This window comes from Semicossyphus pulcher, unplaced genomic scaffold (genome assembly GCF_022749685.1).
Source record: "Semicossyphus pulcher isolate SPU_LCO1_2020_fin unplaced genomic scaffold, fSemPul1.0.p SCAF_13, whole genome shotgun sequence".
Lineage (NCBI taxonomy): Eukaryota > Metazoa > Chordata > Actinopteri > Labriformes > Labridae > Semicossyphus > Semicossyphus pulcher.
In genome coordinates, this window is record NW_027211637.1 from 24833254 (window position 1) to 24854236 (window position 20983).

Here is a 20983-nt window from a genome sequence, read left to right on the forward strand (position 1 = left end):
CTGGCCCCTGAGATCCCGGCCCGGGGAAAATGATTGATGAGTGATACCAAGATAAACACGCGTCCCGGCCCCAAAAGGCAGCTCTGCAAAATGATGCATGCAGCGTTATAAATAAACCGTGTGAAGAAAAAAAAAAGAGTTTACAATAAACAACAAAACAATGCAAAACAACTGTTGTTTTCTCACGGAGACACAAATCAACCCAGCGTTTGTTCTTCGCTTTGATGAGAGTTTTCCGACTTATTTCTGTTTCTAGTTGTGTGTGTGAGCAGCGAGCACGAGGATAACAAGGCTCACCAGCTGACTGGATGGTTAAGCCCCCTCCCCTCCCTTCCCCTCCCCTCCCTCTCAACAGTTACACCGTCTCCACAGCAGCTCGGGCAGGCAGCTTTCCCACGTGTTCACTGTGAGGCACCGAACACTGATGCAAACCTGTTTTCATTTGGGAGAGCTCCAAATCGCAGCAGCTGTGTGTTTCTGTGTGTGTTTCTGTGTGTGTGTCGGCTGGAGCGGTGCAAAAAAAAAGAGTGTGAAACTGCTGCACTGTGTGGCATAAACGGCATATGATGCGAAGCCACTCAACAATACACACAAAAGTATGTTCAAGTGCCCTCTAATTGTGGAGAAAGTCATAAATGTTTGATGCAACACTTTCTGTTAATGTTTAACACTGAGCAGCAAATGCCTCCATTACAAATCGAAGTGGAAAGGCAGATTATCATCAAATAGTTACATTATATCATTATGAGCCTACAGGCTGTGGTCTGGTGGAGTGGGAATGAATTATGAATGGAGTGTGAGGGAGGATCTTCTTTCCCCCCCAAGGGACTTCCAACACCACAACTCATTTAAGTTGGATGAATGAGAGATAAGGAAGGAAGCCCACCACCACCACCCCCGCCCTCCCCCCTTCCTACCGCCATTCTGCTTGCCTTACACGCTGGCCGTGTAATTTACTCTGAGAGGAGTGTCACTTAAGCTGCTCGCAGCACACACACACTTTGCAATGGGAGAAATGTATGCTGAAGGGTGCTTTGTTCATTGTCAAACTGTGCATACCAATGCTGAAAAACACCATAAAGAAGTCTTGTCATCTAAGTCACTGGTGCATTCCCCGCCTGCCGCACACTCGTGTCGGGCCTCTTTGTACATCTTTAAAATGAGTCCCCGAGCTCTGCTGCAACTTTGCCTAAAAAATTCCTCTCAACTAATCTCATCTTTTTTTGTTCTCTCTCTCTCTTTCTCTCCCCCTCGCTGTCCGGTCTCCGTGGATTCAGGCCGCAGAATGGGTCGATGATATTGTACAACAGGAAGAAGGTGAAGTACAGAAAAGATGGCTACTGCTGGAAGAAGAGGAAAGACGGGAAGACCACACGGGAGGATCACATGAAGTTGAAAGTACAGGGAGTTGAGGTGAGTTTGGATTTTAGAGGGAGGGAGCGGGGGAAGGAGGCGGGGGTACGGGGGCCAACCTTCACCCTGACACAGACAAACACAGGTCTACAGTGAGCTCTCCCCTGGCTGTAATGGAGACAGTCACATGCTGCAGTCGGCCCCGTGTCTCCAAGGAGCCTTACCAAGAAACAATGCGGCACAACAATAGTTTTCCCTGAGAAGCCAGTGGAGTGGAACCGATTGTTTGTACCTTATTAAGGCTCTGGATGTTGCCTTTGCTCCAGAGAGCCTACATTAATCTTGCCGGCTCACAGCAGCGCTGTGGAGCTAGCGTTCCCTCACCTCACTCCAAGTCGCTCCCCATACCAGCCGCTGCCATAAAAGGCGCGGTGGTATCTGTCCTTGGCTCACTCAGGCTCAATCTTGCTCGACCTCAGGTGCTGGCGATACAGTGTTGGCACCATCGCTGATTTATCAACTGTACTGTAAATAAAATCAGGCAAGTTTAAGCCCCAGAATCCTTCACTTCCATTGCTTAGAGTCATTCTGAAGTTTGGGTTCTGCTCTCTTTCACGCAGGAGTTGAGATAAAGTGCAGGTACAGATGTGAGATTGCCGCCTCCCTTTTGTGTGTGTGCGCACATGTACACATTACCACACACCTCAGGGAGTGGTGCTGTGAGTCTGTGTCACACAGTGTGACAAAGACAAAGCTCAGGCATTCTCCCAACAGGGGCCCTGCACTCTGTTTGTACTCCTGCAGATATTTGTCACTCCAGGAAAATGGCCTCTTCCTTCGCCCAGCCAGCTCAGTGTCATCTCGAGCCCTGCAGTGGCCTGATAACCTGTTGGGACTACGCACATCCATCCTTTTGACTGTTACATATTTTTCAAGTTTCTGACAGTGCTGGCTTTACAGAAGTTTAAGTCAGCCAGCGTGCATTGATATGGTTATATTAACTTGTTACCAGAGACTCTGTACGGCTTGTAGGGTCAGACTTGGTCTGTCTACACAGGATACACATCAATCTTTACAGTCAGGGATTGGGAATTGATCTGTTCTTTGAGTTCTGGTTTCTTATGGAAAGGGCCAAGTGGCGATCGCCAAGGATTTACAGTCTGTTTCCATCAATACAGAATCACATTAAGATGTAGCTCTAGCCCCAGTTGGTGAGAAACTTTCAAACTAAAACAAAGATGATGCTTTTGCTTCAGCACCAATGAGGAGTCTTACTAATTTCACTAAAGAGTTGAAGTTAGTGACAGTTCTGTCAAGCTGCCACACTCAGCACTCACCTTATGAATAGCTTCAGCTTTACCCAGCTTGCACCACCACTGCACATTTTCCTGCCTCCATTAATATATAAAGACACCGTCATGACTGACCTCGTAGTTCTGTCCTCAAACTGTCCCTCCAATGGGAGTTATGGTATGATAGTTGTAATAGTTAGCTAGCTAGATCCCCCAAACCAGTTCTAAAGCAAGTACAATATAAGTAAGCATGCTGTATGTCTGAAGCAAATCATACGAGAATGTGGAAACAGATGTTATTGGAAGGAAGGTGGATGTGGGGGACATCTCCATCCGTCTGCAATACAATCACGGCCCAGTGCAGCTCGCACAGAGGCACTGGCCCCCAACAGAATGCTGTACTGTATGCCACTGTCCTATTTTCCAGCATCAATGCTGGTCAATGCTCCAGAAAAGCAGCCGTTTTTATTTAGCGCTACTCTCTCAACTGGCACACCACAGCCACTGTATCATCGCTACCTTTCTTGTCCAGTATTCTTCTGTGGTCTTGTACCTGTCACAATGGACGAGGAGAAACACGCTGTTACAGGATATAAAAATACCCGGACCTCTGTGACCAACCGTCCCAGCTTTTTAACAATAACATTTTCAAAAGAACACATTTCCTGGCAAGCAGCAGCTGAAGAGATTGGCTCTTCAGGTAGCACAAGACACAAAAGATTCTTGAATCCAGGGCAGCGCCACAGATTCAATTTATACGCCACACTTTCTGCTATGCACGCTGTGTGGCCCTGCGGACCTGTCAGGTGTTTCCGAGGGTGCTAGGGGCGTCAAATCACGCATATTACATGCATCGCCTTAACATGGTGGTGTTACGGTTTGAATTCCAACCAAAGTGAAACAGAAGCGACACATGCTGGAAACAGTAAGGGAGCGAATATCTGTCTTTTATAATCACTGAGCTGCATGATTGGGCAGTGGTTAATGCTGTCGCCTCGAAGCTAGAAGGTTCCTAGATTGAACCCAAGTTTGGAAAAAGTGGGCATGTTCTCCTCTCCCCGTGCATGCGTGGGATCCCTCCGGGTACTCCGGCTTGCTCCCACAGTCCATGCTCGTTAGGTTAATAGGCGACTCTAAGTTGCGCGTAGGTGTCACTGCCGATCAGTCCAGGATGTACCCCGCCTCTCGCCCAATGACAGCTGGGATTGGCTCCAGACCCTGAGTCGGATAAGTGGTCTAGATAATAAATTGATGGATAATCATTGAGTGTTAAAGCAGAAGCTCATTGACCTGTTGTGTACCACTCCAAAAAGCAAAGGGCATACTTACCAAAAGATGTGCATGTGTTGATTTACAGACACTGAGCTGCGGGCTGTAACTCGGAAACAATGTGTATCTCTACATCCTTTGAGCTCCTGTGTGTAGTAACCAGTCTAATTTCACAGAGCTAATTGCTCTCTGAAGGTAAGCTTTAGTGGAGAGAAACTGGCTCATGGCTACAAGGCCACCGGAGAACTCCTAGAAATTGGACCATATCTGCTTTTTCACATACGCTAAAAAAAGTACTGTTTCATGCATTCATCATCTCTGCTGAGATATGTTGCTTTGTGTTTATCTTTTGCAGCCTTGGAAGACCTTAGTCATGCCATTTACACTCCTCACCCCTCACGACTGACAGAGACAGGTCATCCATCACTGCTGTAACCAGCCTATGATGGGATCCATGGCCTGTAATGCACAGTCATGTTTACTGTAAGCACATAAAGATGACTTGCCTTCTGTTAAGTGAAGGTACAAGACCTCAGGAGAGGATGGAGAGCTATCTATTTCTGCTTACTACTCTATTTAGAAAGAGAACAGAAAGATCCATTTAAATACATAATTTATATCATAGCTTCAAACACAGATCGGACATAACTTGTGCATAACCTCTCTTGTTTTACAGGAGATCCTTTACATCACTCACGCTGTGCTGTAGCTGCTCTCGTTCCCCAGCCATCCAGTGCTTAATAGGGGTTCTGTGGTTATTACATGGGCCAGGTTTAGTGCACAGAGAGGACAAGTGTTATGGGTGGTTTCAGGCTAGTGATGTTCAGTGGCTCCGGGGAGGGTGAGGCCGCGAGTCCGGGAGCGAGGGGCCTTCTGGGGCCTGTGAGAGGCAGCCTAGCGTGGCAGGAGTAGATGTCAGCGTGTGCTGCTGCTGTCCTGTCTGCTCCGCAGTGCTGGCTCAGCAGCCCGTGTAAACCGAGGCTCTACTCTTTTTCTCCTTCCCTCCCTCTGTCTCTACCTTTTCTCTTTGTGTGTCTTTTTTTGACTCTCTCTCGCTATCTTTCATCTCTTTTAATTCTTTCACTAGATATATCATTGTCCTGACCTGCTTCCACCTCTCTTACTCCATCCTGCCCTTTCCCCCTCCCCCCTCGTCTACCTTCCAAGTCCACTGTCCAGACGGACAGAACCTTGAGTTGGGCGGTAATGCTCCCTGTTCCCTAAAATTGGAGCGCAGGGCATGTTGCGGCATTAGCGCTTAACAGGCCGTGAAATAGCAGCCTGCCTTCCTGACGTCTCCCCCATCACTCCAGGTGAGCCGGCCAGACGGCTGGATAAATGAGCAGGCAGCACCCCCAGCAACCGGCGTGCATTTGGGGCACCCTGAGAAGAGATGTCCATCAGCGATTATCTCACCACACCCCCGCTCTTACCACGCTCACGTTGTAAACCAGCTCCTGGTGTTGTCCAAACTTCCCTGAGGATCCCTGCAGCCGCTCTGAGGATGTCCAGTGGCTGTCTATCAATCAGGATGCTCTGTGTTTTGATTGGCTTTATTCTCCCACAGAGTGATGTCATCTTAATCCAGCCCGTGGGTCTCACAGTGTGCATATAGCTCTAGCATCCCCTGGCTTCCTGCTGTGAAATAGCAGAGCCCTCGACCACATGTGCTTCTACAAACTCCGACTGATCTCCGTTCTGCTTCTTGTCAAGCTTCTACCTCAAAGTTACCACCACTTCTTATCTGATTAGGTGTTAATGTCTTCTCAACCCCCCCATCTCTTGCACTCCTCCACCCCTTCTATCCCCTCTCCCCATTATTCCTAAGCTTTAATAAACTCCCTCAAACGCGGATCGATTTTCTCTTAAGTGAAGGTGGCAGTGCCTCTGACTTATTTCATTACCACAGGCTAATTATACCGATTGAAATGAGCTTCTCTTCTTAAGGTGTGCTGTGCTGCTCTGCGCCCCCACGCTCCCTCCCACTTTAATGCCAATACAGTTCTCCACCAATTCCCTGACTCTCGTTCAAGCCTCGGCTCCACCCCGCCATCCCTTCACCCGACCCCCTCGCCCTCCGCCTCCTAAATAATCAGCCGGGGCGTCTTTAGCTCCCGTAACTTGTCATTTCATGTTGGATCCACCCTAATGTGTGATTTCAACTGTGCAACTGTGCAATGAAGGAAGGTAATGGAGCATGCTGGTGGCTCAATCGCCTCTGTTCATTGATAATAATGAAGACAAATGTCAAAACATTAGTTGCTAATGTTGTAATGGAGTGGATGCTAGCGGATGCGCGCTGGATGCTACACTGCATTGGCTTTCAATATCACATGACCTTCAATGTTTAACTCCTCGTTTTATTAGTAGTCTCACACTTCCCTTTGCAGCTAATCAAACATTAAAGTTTTTGTCTATTTAAGCTTAAATTTAATGACTTTCTTGAGGCGCAGCTCCATCTTTCTGCTAGTTAAAACATGGTGGGGAAAAGTAACTTTTCACGACTGCACGGTCGACTCGACGGGCCGCGTTGGTAAGTTCAAATCAAACCAGCTCCATATCTGTGAAATAGAGTTGCTCTGGGTGGCTGTATGTGTATTCAGCAGCAGGCGTAGCGCTGATTTACAGATGCAGCGGCTGATATCACCAGATTGCTCGGCCAGATGTGAGAGGGCACTAAACAAACCCCTGTTTCTGCGAGGAGGTGACACTGTGCATGCTTCCCCTGCTGCCCCCCGCTCCAAGTCAACTGTGAAATTAAGATCAGATTACTGATACAGACAATGCCCAAAAGCCAAAAAAAGTTTGTATTTCCCATTTTCATTCAAACTTATAGGCTGTCTCTTAGTCAACAGTCAGCTGCCTCCTCTGTAAAGACAGTAAATCGATTTCTCTTTCCATTGTCTTCTCTCTTCTCCTGGAGCTGCTTTGTTATTCAATATTTTTTCCCCCTCGCCTCGGAGCTCACACAGCCAGCTCTTCCTTTCTGAATTACCTGAGCGTGTGGAGGAGTTAAGACCAATCTGTATGTGATATTTTAAAGAACAGTTGCCATGGTTATGACTCCTAATCCTCCTGCGCTGCATGTACAGTACACTGATAGTCAATGAGTGGTTGCATAAGCACAGGAAGTGTATGCTTTGTTTACTACAGGTCCTCTCATTTATTCATGATGCAAACTTTGGGAGTGAGAATAAAAAAAGCTTCATAATATAATAATGAACGAATCACAGAGGACACAAACACTTTTTTATTAAGTCCTTTATTAGAAGTAACAGGATGCTGCTTCAGATGTTGCCATGCAGGGGAGGACGGTGATGGAGCAAAATATCCATTGTAGCCATTGTGTGACATTTTTTATATCCAGTAGATTAAAGCAGCGATCCCCACCCCAGTATAATGCCTTAATGGGGTTGTTATGTTGTTATTAGGGACTGAAGCAAAGCCTTCCCACATGAACGCCTTACCCACAGCATCGGGAGCGTCCACTCCACCAGCAGTCTCCTTTAAGACGCAGTAATTAGTTTTCCTCTCTTTACGTCTTACAACCGGCGAATCACTCAGCAGCAGTTAAGCCCCTCAGACTGCCTTTAATGTTGACCCCGCTATCACTGTTTCAATCCAGCTGCTGGATTTGAGTAAAGTAGCTGTATAAGAGGCTGTCGAAAAGCTGTGCATTATGGACAGCTTCGGTGATTTAATTTATCATGTTGCCACCGCAGACTGTATAAAGATGGACGACATGACAGCTCCCTAAAAGTGAAGGCAATACATCTCTATCGCCCCCTGCTGACTGGCTGCAGTATAGCCCGCCTCCTCCATGTTAACAGATGGGATATGAGTCAAACTATAAAATCAAAACACACGCCGAATACATTTCTCAAACATCTCGTTTCTGACATTATAGTTTACATCCAAGTGTTTATTTCTCTGACAAGTTTAGTTTTAATTAGTTATTTGATTCTGTAAAAATGATGATTGACAGCTCTGTTAACCAATGTGGCTCCTGCAGCCGATCTGGAGACGTAACTAAAACAATCACTACAGTCATTGAAGTTTACACACCTTAAAGATTTCAGTTGCGTTCTCTTTAGCGGCACCTTTGGCGATAATTGTGGGAGGATGCCCAATTTAACCAGACGTCTATGGTTATGGTTTGTCACAGTTGTGACTCTTGATTTTCCTCGCTGATGCTGTCGCTTTCCTCTTTAGACTGTTTGCCTTCATCTGAGCATCGAGTTTGTTTCTTTTTCTTTTGATTTTCACTTATTTTTTGAAGTTGTATCTGTAGTCATCCATCTTTTCTTTGTTTGTTCAGCCATAGTCGCAACGCTTGCAGAGACCGGAAAAGCAGCCGCGTAGCTCCGCCTACCCCCTCTGGCAGACCAACCACTGCTGGGTGATGGAAAACGCGTCACTAACTGGGCGCCGCTTGTGATTTTTTTCCATGAATGTCACCACAGACACCCAGTCTGTAATACTGCAAATGCAAAGGCTTTCATCAGTGGGCCATAGGCTCAATCACCATTGTGTTACCTCATTCAGCGATAGATAGAGACTTAACAGACATTTATTTAAATGAAAATCTTCGAGGTGATACCTTTTAAGTGTGTGTTTTGGTCAGCATTCGTCACAGGGGCTATTTTGGCATTAATTTCGTACAATGAGAGCAGATAGAGACGCGTCGTCCATCTATATATACAGTAATGGTTGCCACATGTTGAAGTGTTATCAAGCTGTGGAGACCTCTACAGGGGTCTCTGTTTATACTATGAAGGAGAATGAGGATTAGTTTGACTTCAATTTAAGGAGTGCTCTTATGAAGGGTTCCCCGCTGCCATTCCCCACCTACCTCCAGTGTTCCAGTGAAAAAAAGTGAGGATTTTCCAGCAGCTGCACGCCTTCTTCTTGCTCCTGTTGTAAAAACTATGTCAGAAGAATAATCGAGCGCTGTGAATTCAAAGAGTGAGTCTGACTTGAAGCCATATGACTGTTTACATTCTTTGGGGACATTTGGTACAAAAAAGATCTCTCGAGATAGAAACAGGGATTCTTCCCAGTCTTTCCCATGTCACTCATTATCCTTATTAGTACTGTTGGTGCGCTAAATCAAGCGAGTTTGCCAGCATTTGATATATGTAACCTCCAGGGGAGACGTAGAGTAGAAGCAGCACCAGATATTCAAAGTAGGGGCAAGAGGTTTGCAGAGAGGGTGAAGAAATCAGAGCACTGCAGGCTCGGTATGGCTGTAAGGTTCGCTCTCAGTGTGTGAATTCTTCTTTTGTTTAGTCTCCTGAGCCAAACTCCATCCCTGTGCAACAAAAGGCCAGAGTTTTATGTTAATGAGCAACTTTTACCGAGGCCTCTGCTTTCTACCGTTCCTCAGATCCATGCATGAACACTCTTCAGAGATTCGTGCTGCTCAGAAAACACCAGCACCGAGTGATACAGTGTGCGCCGTTATGCGCTGAAAGGCCCACTCTGGTCTGAACCTCAAAACCATTGCTGGAATCAGATGAATTTAAAGGTAGGAGTTCAAAGGAGACGGAGTCGTTTCTGCATCGGGCTTACTTTCACACTGATGTCAGAGTGCATGTTCTTTGCAAAAATCTCTGTTTAATGATCTACAACCAGCTTTTGGCTGGTTCACACGTTTCGTGGGCTTTTCTGTCTACAGGCCGGGACCGAAGGGTCAGCCGAGGTCGGAGTATTGAGCAGAATCAAAGAGCGGTTTTCTTCTCCTGGAAACCTGTAAAATGCATGATATAGATTGGTAGAAATGCCTTGGATATGTCTTCAGGATATTACCGAGTCTGTGAGTTCTCCCCTTCTCCCCATCTGTCTTTATCACGTTCCCCTTCCTCTTTCACTCCCCGCTTTCTTACCTCCATCTGCGTCTTTGCCTTTTGAAACAGCAGCTTACTCTAACGCTCTCTGTTAATATCAGTCCACTCCCGGACCCCTATGTCAAGAGCAGCAGTTTTCTTTGGATGCTGTAAAGCCTCGGCAGAAGCATTGCTTCTTTTCCCTGCTGGCTCTGGAACACTTGGTTCCTGTAATATCCTTCAGATACGGAGCGCAGCACCGGTGTTTAGGATACCAGTGTACACGGAGGGGGCAGGGGGCTTTGAGGGGGAATCATCCGGCGACATTATCTCCTCTTTACTGAGAAAAGGCAGTTCAGCTGGCCCCACAATCCCACCGCAGCTTTTCTGCCTCATCTGCAAAAATATTTGTGCATTGACGTCTGCAGAAAGATGAATTTGTTATACTCAAACGTCTTCCACATCGGCTACCTTTATCCTCCTCTTTTTTTTGCTTATTTATTCTGCACACTTCTGCACATGCGGCCCATGTATTATTAAGCAGCAACACAGAGGTTTAGATGTAATTTGCTGCTGTGTTACATTTAATAACTGCAAAATCAAAATGTAGCATTGCTCCGGCATTCGCTCTTCAAAGGAGGTATAATGAGTGGAGCTGCAAAGTTCAAAGAGAATGGTTAAGTGTTTGTATAGAATTATACAGGGTGAGCAAGTGTGCTTTCCTCAGAGTGATATTGAAAGGTTTGATATTTAACATGAAAGGCTGCTAAAGAGGAGTTTAACACAGGAAACAGGTTTAACCCTTCTGCTCCGGGCCAAAGGCTGCTCATTAATTTCCTGTAAGTTTTCTTAGTGATAACTTTGTGCTTTCTCTTCTTCCTTCCATGTCTTGCATTGCTTTCTACATCTCTCTGTTTTTCCACTCGGCGCTGATACATCAGCGTTAACCTTGTTCTTTTCACAGTAATCTGAATAGATGCTCGCCTCTGTGTCCTGTGCACCTCGTGCATCTTTGTTCCTCGCTTTGGCTTCCATTTCTGTTGATTCTCAACGCTGTTTCTTTCCTGTTTTGTTTATTCGCGCTTGTTATTGTTTTTTTCTTGATAGTGGTGAAATGAAAGGCGGCTTCAAACATTTGTGGGTTTCGACTGCACATTTCAATGTTGAGAGAGAGAATGAGTCATTTGTTTAAGCCCAAGGGGGTGCTAAGCTTGTTCTGCATTGTGTGTCGACACCGGTCCCTCTGTTAATGTCACTGTCACTAAATAATGATGCATGCATGTAGACACTCACACACACACAATTATTGCACATTTGTGTCGTTTCACTGACAGAATCTCAGGGGGGGCGGAAACATGATATTATATGTATGTATGCGCATGTGAGTGAATATCTACACTCAATGTACACATACGCAGAGCTACAGTGAAACCTCATTTCATAAATGGAGCCTGAAAATTGTGTTTAAAGATCCCCAAAAATCCCCGATGTGATGGATGAAAATGGGGGAGATAAAAATGAATCAAAAAGACTGTAGACTGTGGAAAATAAAAGACTGATGAAAAGGAGAGGAGGGAGCAAGAGAGGCTTAGAAGGTGGATGGATGGTAGGGGAGGAGGGGAGGGGAGGGAGAGGCGAGTGTTGAGCGGAGAGGAGAGAGAAAGCCGGAATGAACGATATATAGCCGCTGGCAAACAGAAAACAATTGTTACACTGCCTCCCATAACCCACTTCAACCTTAAACAGCAGATTTTTTTCACTCAATTAATTTCTACACATTGGAGCAGGGGCCTTGGCTGAAGCCAGGCTTTTATGTGCTCCTGCTGCTGCAAGGCCTATACACATCTCTGTCTCTCTCTCCCCTCTCTCTCTAGCTTTCTCTTTTTGTGCACACTCTGCATGGGAATGGACCGGCACACTTTGAGAGATGAAGGCTGAATGAACAGAGAAATACCGTCCATTGCAAAATAATAGCACACGCACACAAACAATTGAGGGAAACTGTCTTTTGATTCTCTAGCAGGAAAAGAAATGCATTTTTAACCTGATCAGTTGAACTAAAGGAGGCCATGTTCATGCTAACTTTGAAGTGTGATCAATAACTTCCTGTAAACACTTTCGGTTCCCTGCATTATAAGTAAAGAAGGGCTGCACGGTTCACAGCTTCACAGCAAGGTTCCTGGTCGAATCCAGGTTCGGACATAGTGGGTCTTTCTGTGTGGAGTTTGCAAGTTCTCCACGTGCATGCGTGGGGCTTCCTCAGTCCAAACAAATCGTTAGGTTCATTGGTGACTTTAAAAGGTGTGAGTGTGACCGTGAAGGGTTGTCTGTCTCCAGAGCCATCACATGGGGGTGCGAGGCCCTGTGCGAAGTGTTGACAAATTTATCCACCGATCCTCGCAGTGACTTATTAAAGTCTTCCTTTTTAAAAATTATTTTCCTTTTCTCAGCATCCGACCCGCGTTTACGAAATCTGTCGCGCTCTCGTGCGGCCAACATTCTCCTTCGTCCTTGTGGTGAGCAGCGAGATGGAGCGCGCACTACGTAACGACGCAGAAATGGAAAAAACTGAGTAATTTGTTTGGTTAGATTTATGAGTCTGCATAATGGTACTGACAAACAGGATCAGAATCAAAGTGGGGCAACAACAGTCTAGAAAAAATAATAATAATAAAATATATACAGTATATATAAAAAATGCAGGATGAGAAGCCAGGGTTCCCGCGGAATTGGGCGACTTTTAAAGTGTTGCTATGGACCCTGTGCGAGACCCTTCAGAGGCGCTAGGCCCTGTGCAGTTGCACACTTTGCACAGCTCATGTGTTCTGTCTGTCTCTATGTGTCAGCCCTGTGAGTGACAGGCCTCTCGCCCACTGACAGCTGGGATAGGCTCCAGGCTCCTCGTGACCCTGAACAGGATAAGCGCTATAGATAAATTGCAAAACATTTATTCTCAAACATGATGTGCTGTTTCCTATTCGAGCATGTTGTCATTGCGGTCGTTTCTGGTCAGGCCTTCCTCCAAGGAAGTTGCAAACGGTCGGCAGTCCATGTGCAGGTTAGAGAACCCAACGTGACCCCGTACAAACTGAAAAGCTGAGGATTTGTGGAAAATATCTGCACATAAAGTTGGGAAAATACAGAATGTCAAAGAGAAAACAGAGTTAAACACCTCGCCTTTCCTGCTCTGTAGTTCTGCTCAGCCCTTTCTACTGAATGTTCTTTGAAAGTATTTTAATGCAACATTTACAGATTTGCAGACCTCGAGTGAAAAAACATTTTTATTCAAATGTCTAATGACAACACTAATGCTGAAGAATATTGATCATAATAATAATAATCACACACAGGGGCACCACAGCGTTCTGCGGACAGCAGGTTGACGGCCCTGCGGGCGGAGAGAGGGAGAGCAGGCAGAGACAGATGGACAGATAGATAGGCGAGGGCATGACTGAGCTGTGTCTGTGTGCGGTGAGTGAGGGCCGCTCGGAACAACATGAATCATGGCTCCAGTTGAGAGAGGAGGAGATCAGATCAATAACAGCCCAGAGGAGGGAGAGGAGCGAGCGAGCGAGAAAGAGGATGAAGGGAGGACACAGGAGGTGTTCATCACTGGACCACCCTGACTCCCAGCATGCTCTCTTCTTTCTTCTTTCTCGGGCTGTACAGTTAATGTATTGAGTGGAATGCTGGGTAATAAAAAGGGAGACATAAGTAAAGACAATGTGCTAACGTGTAAGTATGACTTATTGATTATTCAGATGAGGTGATTCATTCATGCTTATCCTTTGAAAAGAAATATACGGATGCTCTTGTGCTCATTCATCGACAGACACAAAGTGCATTTCAAAATAAAGCGCCGGAGAATCAATTCCTCTCCACTTTTCTCTTGAAACCACAGAGCTTGTTTGATTGTGCAAATTTAGTAGCATGTGTGTGTTTGTGTAAGAAGTGTGTTCTTGTGCAGTGCAGGCAGAGTGCAAAGGCTCAGCAGTGGTCATTTCTCATTAAGTGACCACTGTGCCAGGGGGAGAAGGCCTCTTTTTTTACAGAATCTGTGTGTGTGCCAGGAGCAGCTCCAGAGTTAGAGGCCAGTGTTGGAGTGGCTGTCTGGATGTTTAAGCATGCTACGCACACGAGTGCAAGATGGCCACGCTCCCCTCTTCACCATTGTACTGTAGAACAGGCGAGCAATTTTTCTCATCCCTCCTTTTTTTTTTATATATAATTTGGTCGATAAAGGTGAAGGACGTTTCATCGCTTTTTCTCCCTCCCGACTCCCTCCTCCATATGCGCCGTGCTCTGTCTCAGAGTGAAATCCCGAGATAAAGCTCGCCGGCGCTCCATGTTTAATGGAGCTTAATCCCACAGATTTGAGATACGGAGCTGTGAGGTAATTCCCTCATGCCCATCTTCACTAACACAGAATGGTCATGTGACCGCAGAATTCTGCACCTTTTACTAGACACGGACAGACAGGTAACAACAAGAAGAACACGACTCTGCCCCAAGGACGAATGTGTTTGCTTTTTAAAACAGTGAATCAGGGAAACAGGAAGTGATTTTAAGACATCACATCTGCTGTAAAACCAGTTATTTTCCCTTAAGACTTCTGTTAAAAGAACAATGTTGAAGATTTCAATTTAAATCGCGCCATTTAAAAGCGCCACCCACTGGTGATAATCAGTAATTATGGGAGCACACTTACCAATTTAACCAGACGTCTACAGCTGGCTCTTTTTGTCATGGTTTAACTCTTGATTTTCCTCGCTGACGGTCGCTTTCCTTTTTAGAGTGCCTTCATCTGAGCGTCGAATTTGTTTCTTTTTCTTTGGATTTTCACTTATTTTTGAAGTTGTATCTGTAGTCATCCATCTTTTCTTTGTTTGTTCAGCCAGAGTACATTACTGTTTACTCGCAACACTTGCAGAGACCGGAGAAGCAGCCGCTTAGCTCCGCCTACCCTCTCTGGCAGACCAACCACTGCTGGCTGACGAAGAACGCGTCACTAACTGGGCGCCGCTTGTGATTATTTCCACGAATGTGACACCCAGTCCATAATAAGACTACCCAGCTAGCAGTGAACGTTCCCATAACATTGGCTAACATAACCTACAAGTTGTAATTACTTTTGAAAGAAACGTTTTAGGGCTGCACGGTGGTGCAGTGGTTAGCACTGTTGCCTCACAGCTAGAAGGTCACTAGCTGTGCCCTGGTTTGGGCAAAGTTGGCCTTTCTGTGCAGAGTTTGCATGTTCTCCCCGTGAATGCGTGGGTTCTCCTCCCACAGTCCAAAGACATGCTTGTAAGGTAAATTGGTGACTCTAAATTGCCCACAGGTGTAGGTGTGAGTGCGAATGTTTGTCTGTCTCTATGTGTCAGCCTTGTGATTGACTGGCGATCAGTCCAGGGTGTAACCCCGCCTTTCGCTCAATGACAGTCGAGATAGGTTCCAGCCCCCGCGACCCTGAACAGGATAAGCGGTATATATAATGGATGGAGAAAACGTTTTAATATTCAAAGAATGTTTTTGATGTTTCAACTGCAACATTCTGCAGATATTTCCAGGATGTTATTGAGGCCTGGGATGTCAGAACGCCTTTTATAAAACATTTGCTCAATGTTGCATAAAAACAAAGGTAGAAAATGCTCACTGCAACATTCTGAGGATCTTTTCAGGGTGTTATTGAGGCCTGAACTATCAGAACGACATTTATAAAACGTTCCTGAAATGTGATTCGAACATTCTCACTGCAACTTTCTAAAAATGTTTTCAGAGAACGTTCTCCTGCTATTAAAAGGAACCAAATAAAAACTTCTCAGAACAAAACATTTCTAGCTGGGTATGTACTGTAAATACAAAGGCTTTCATCAGTGGGCCACAGGCTCGATCACCATTGTGTTACCTCATTCGGTGACATTTATTTAAATGAGAAAGTTTGAGATTATTACTTTAAATGTGTTCGTGTTCACTTCGGCTGGTCAGTCAACCTCCCTCTTGATGGGGGGATTTACAAATTAATCTGCAGCGCAGAAAGCCAAAGTGACGAGTTCGGAGAGTCCTCACTGCGAGCTTAGTGTCCGCAGACAGGACTCCAGCTACAGCGGCACGTCAGCACGCTTGGAGAGAGTTAAGAGGGGTTGGCTGGCTCGAGACTATTTGGAGAAGCACTGGGAAGTATTATACCCACCAACAATCCTCCTTAAGTGATGAGCTGACACTAAGCAATTTACTATTCACCCTGCCAGTGGAAATATTTTCAATCCGAGTGCATAAAGCTCCCATGGCAGGCAATACGCCAAGCCCTCTTCTTTCCATCTGACACTTTTTGTTTCAGAATAGCCACTGTGTGGTTCAATTTACCCAAAGACATGCTTGTCAGGGCCCGTCTGACACGAGCCCGGTTGTCAATGTGTAAAGCAGTCCACATGGGTGATTGCAGAGCGGCTGTGGTTGTTAGTGGTTGTGAGTGAGGTTTGAGAGGAAGGGAATGTGAATGTTTCCAAATGTGCGCTTTTAATAAACTCTGAGAAATAAAAGCACGAGCTGCTTATTTAATCAGAATTAGTACGTAGCTCCCTGCGGATTTGTTCTTCCACCTTTTCTCCTGTTACGCTCCACAGTGTTCTCCAAGCTTCCCCTGTCTCCCCCTTTTTCTTCCCTTTGTTGCCTCTCAGGTTTAGGACACCTAATTGTCCCGGGAGCAGAGGCAAACCGCAGAGTGAGAAACACAGAAACACCGTATAGTTATTGTCCAAAACAAAAACAGCAGGCTCGAGGATGACAGTGCTCTGGGACGGGCGCTGAGTGTTGGGAGCTGTGTTTCTGCTTGTGTAAGTGTGTGTGAGTGTATGTTTTTGGCAGGTAAGAGGGCACGCCGTCCTTTATAGCTGCACCTTCCCTGGCACTGTCACCGTCAAAGACTCAATCGCTGCCATTGCGGGCCCCAAGTACTGCCAACGCAGCCGATCCACCTCTGCCAAGGTCCTCCTCATCCCTCTGCTATACTGCTCTTCTCTCTGCTCCTTTGCATAATTACCCAGGTAATTGTGGAGTAATTGACTGCATCACCTGCTCCTAGGAAGCTCTGGCATTGTTTAATAAACAGCTGGAATCGACGCCACATGTTGTTGGAGAGCAAGAGGAGGAACATATTGGGGCAAAAAGCAGGAGGAGGGGAGGGCCGGTGGAGGCGGCGAGAGCGTACACATGCTAATTTCCCAAACACAGATATAACATTCTCCAGGCAAGTCCTCGACTTGTTATGCAAGGTGAACATATTATTGCCTGTGGAAAGATTAGCGAGGGAGAGGGTAATGAGAGTGGGAGATGGATAGATTTAGAGACACAGGGAGGAGGAGAAGAGGCAACAGGAAAGTGAGGGAGAGAAAGTTTGAGGCATGGGAGAACGAGACGGATAGAAGGAAGAAAGGAGAGAGGGGTGAAGCGAGCCTCTCAGGGCTAATGACATTAAGGAGGTCTGATGAATCGACACCCGCTGAGTGTTATTGACGTCCCCTGAGCCTGCCCAGGCAGAGCCAGCCTCCCTGCCCGGGTATTGGCTAGCCCTGCTCCTCAATTAGACTGCCTGATTAGATTCCCTCGGTTGTGCCCTCTCGTGGGGCGAGCAGGGTGGCATGATGGATGTGATGGGCAGGATTATCAGAGGGGGGGGGTGTCACCCATGCCCCGCCCTGGGGGGAGCACCAGACGATGGGTTTGACCAAGTCTTCGGAGGGGTGTGCGGGCGGAGGGCAGGGGGCGCCGCGCGAGGCTCTTATTGAGGCTGTCAATCACGGCCGCTTACAAGATAGAGGCTGTGCCTCGGCGCAGAGATGCACAGGAGTAATTACTATTCCATCTCGCTTGGCATCTAGATATATGAGGCTGTTCACAACCACTGACCTCACGTGGCAACCCTTCACCAGCTTTCAAATACTTTGAAAATGCTCCCATTTACATATCCTGTCCTTCATTCACTAATCCTGCAAAGAGGGACTCTAACCGCGCCAAGATCCTGCACATGCTTTGGTTTTTATTCAGCGCGCTTTTTATTTTCAAAAGTGGAAATGAGGAATGAGAAATTCCTCCGAGTTCAGATCTTTGTTAGGACATTAGTTTTCCGCATTGAAGACTTTGGTAGGATATGTCCTTAACCCTATTCTCTCCGTGTTCTGCTTGTGACAGTTTCTCACAACCATTCATCAACATCCTGGCTCTCGTGGTGCAAAAAATGGGGCAAGTCAGGTAAGTGTCCCAATTCAGCAGTTTTGAAAGGCAGTAACTAATGATATCTCAGGAACGGGAGCTGCTGCTGTTTCCCCGAGAACTTTCCCTCTTCCTCTTCCAACGTGTGTTTGTGTGGCTGGATGGCCAGCTAATGGCCTGTCTCTGATGAATTAGGGGGTCTGACACCCTGCAAACACACTCTCCCAAGGTCAGAGCGGCCCGCAGATTACCATATCCGGGGGGCTTTAACAATCTAACACAGCCTCAACTCAGTCGGATGACAATTGAGTCGAGCACACAGGAAGATAAGCGAGTTGGTGAATGAGGAGGGGGGAGGTTGGGTTCAGCCGGAAAGGAAGAAATTGCTTTTAAAGTGGAGAAAACCTGCAGTGATCTCTGCCGCTGATGTCCCAAACAGTGGCTGTGATGCCAAGCGTCCATTTGTGCATCCCTCTCAGTTAGGGTGCTCTCGCCGTTGTTCGCTTGACAATGTTATCCTTTTTCTTTATTGAAAGCTGGTATTCAACCCTCCAGTCTGTGTTAAAGAGTCCTCTTGCACCCTGCAAAGTGCTTAGTGAATGTGCTGCGCAGAAGCACTTCCATATTTCTTCACAACAGCGGCGAGTTGTTTTCAAATACGCCACAGTATAATGTTCCATTAAGCAGCGCAACATATTGTATAATGCATTACATTGATTTACGTCTGCGTGTGGTCAGTCGGTCAGCCTCGTCGTCACGTGGACGGCGTCAGAAAGAGGGAGATGAAACAATGAGGAAGGAAAAGTTGCAGGTTTAATGTGGATGGAGTGCAGAATAGTCTCATGCATCTAAACTGGGAGCAGAAAAACAAGCATGCAAACACACACACGCACACATGCATGCTCACGGAAGCAGAGTGTAACACATAAGGGCAAACACACATCCACCCACACACTTGCCAAATGTGTCTGCAGGGAGCTGGCTAAAATGTCAAGCTATGTGCATGGCTGCCTCCTGTCGACGCCTCTCTCCTTATTTCACAGCAGCACCTGGTGGTGACAAAGTGCACAGAGGAGAGACTCCCCAGGAGAGGGGAGGAGAGGAGAGCAGAGGAGAAGGCTCCACCCTTCCCTCAGACAACAGACCCTCCCTGTCCCATCATGTCCTCCCCTCCCGTCAATCCAACTCAGCGCTGCTTAATTTCACTTTGAATCGACGATGTTCGAGCCTCTGCCAAAGTTTGAGGGATTTTAGACGTAGCACCAAAGCCAAGGAGCATAATGAATGAAAAGCCCCTTCCCAAATTGATTTCAAACTAAATCAAACCTTGGTATTCAATTATCTGCCAGAGCTGCCACTGAGGAACTTTAAAGTTGTAAAAGGCAGAGAAAGAAAGAAAGGAGGAGGAGGAGAGAGTGCGGAGAGGGAGAGAGGGCGGTGGGAGCAGAATGCAAATGACTCCATCCCTGCGTGGTGTCAGAACAGGTGGCCCAGTGGTAGCGCCGGGGCTGATGAATGAGCTGTTGAAGTGGAGCCCATTGCTACCTCTAGCTAGTGGCAGCTCCAATTCTGCCTAGTTAAGCATTCGGCCTCCTCTGCCAGGAAGGCTTAATTGAAGAAATCATCACAGGGACCGGGACAGATCTGGTGTTGCTGGGACCAAGTTGTCTGTCTGCCCGAGCAGACTGTAACATCATAATAGTGTGATACTATCCCACCACTAATCACAGGGAAAGTGTTTCATTACAGGATAGCGGAGCGGGAGCAGATTCCTTTTAATTATGAGTGTGAAGGGCTTCCGTGTTTTTGCTCCAGACGCTGATGCTTTATGATCTGTTGTCGTAGATTGCTAGCTCCCACTGTTGTTTAAAAAACCCATTAAAAACAAAGACGTACTGCTGCTTTCACTAACGCAATACATCATGTCGAACAGCACGTCTTTTTGCTAGCTTTCCTAACATGCCTTTATCACTCAGGTAATTACTGTTTTCTCTGTGTTTAATACATTGCTACACCTGTTTGAGGAAGACAGAATATCCTGCTCTGTTGTGACATTTGTTTCCGTTTTTATTCCGGCCTTTTTTTGTAATATTTAATTCATTCTTACGCAGCCATTATAGGGACATTACTCACAGCCGACAAGCCGAGCGTGAGGCAGGGAGCAGAGGCAACACACCCCGATTGGTTTATCTAAGCAAAGAGCAGTGACTTTTTTATTGTATCAGAGACTCGGGGTAATTATTGGTAAATTACAAAAACCTGTCCTGTCAGCGATATCAAGCAGAAACCAATCAAGTCATTGACACCGCAATTGCGCTCCAAAAAAACAAGTAGCCTTTGGCCCCCTGCCGCACCTGCGCACAGTGCATCAAATGTTTGGCCTAACTAATGAACGTCTGAATGCAATTATAACGTACTATCTCTGAAATTAGGCCTGCCATGGTGTTAATTACATAATTACTGAAGATGTCAGCTCTACGCGGGAGGGTGGAGTGTCAGCGCGGAGAGTGGAGCGTGCGGGGAGGGAAGTTGCTCTGCTTTCAGGGTTGAACTATAGACGCTTCTTTGATTCATGATGCCGGGCTTTGTGGAAAATATCGCCTTTGCCAAGTTAATTTTGAAAAGGCCAGCATATTTGGGCAGAGACAATCAGCCTGACCTTTCTGAGAACAACCCCAGTTTTCACTCTTTCACCTCTTTTTTTTCTCCTCCTGCTCTTTCTTTTCTCCCCTTCTCTTTTCTTTCTTCTCATCTCTCCTCCTCTCTCCTCTCTCGCCGCTCGTCGGGGGCTGACACGCACGTCCTTGACAGCGGCGTCCGCTAATAGAGACCGCCATTGTTTATCAGCGCATCCCACTGATGAAGCGGCCTTCCCGGTTCTGTTGGAATATTTGTACAAATTTATTAGAGGCTGCCTCCATTAGACGCGGGCCTTTGCTGGAAAACAAGCATGCTTCTAGTGGAGACAGACAATTGTATTCTCCTGCTTGTGTACTTCACTAATCAAGGCGCCGCAGATGACTTTGCCGTTGTTCT

The 20983-nt window shown here is 46.5% G+C and overlaps 1 protein-coding gene across 3 annotated transcripts in view; it reads left to right on the forward strand.

Moving 5' to 3' along the window:
- The window catches only part of camta1a (calmodulin binding transcription activator 1a), a 335172-nt gene that overhangs the window by 197674 nt on the left and 116515 nt on the right, over window positions 1–20983 (forward strand). For all 3 annotated transcript variants that reach the window (XM_069659849.1, XM_069659850.1, XM_069659851.1), the window contains exon 5: window positions 1278–1413. In XM_069659849.1, the coding sequence (XP_069515950.1) occupies window positions 1278–1413 (136 nt within the window). The remainder of the gene's footprint in view (window positions 1–1277; window positions 1414–20983) is intronic.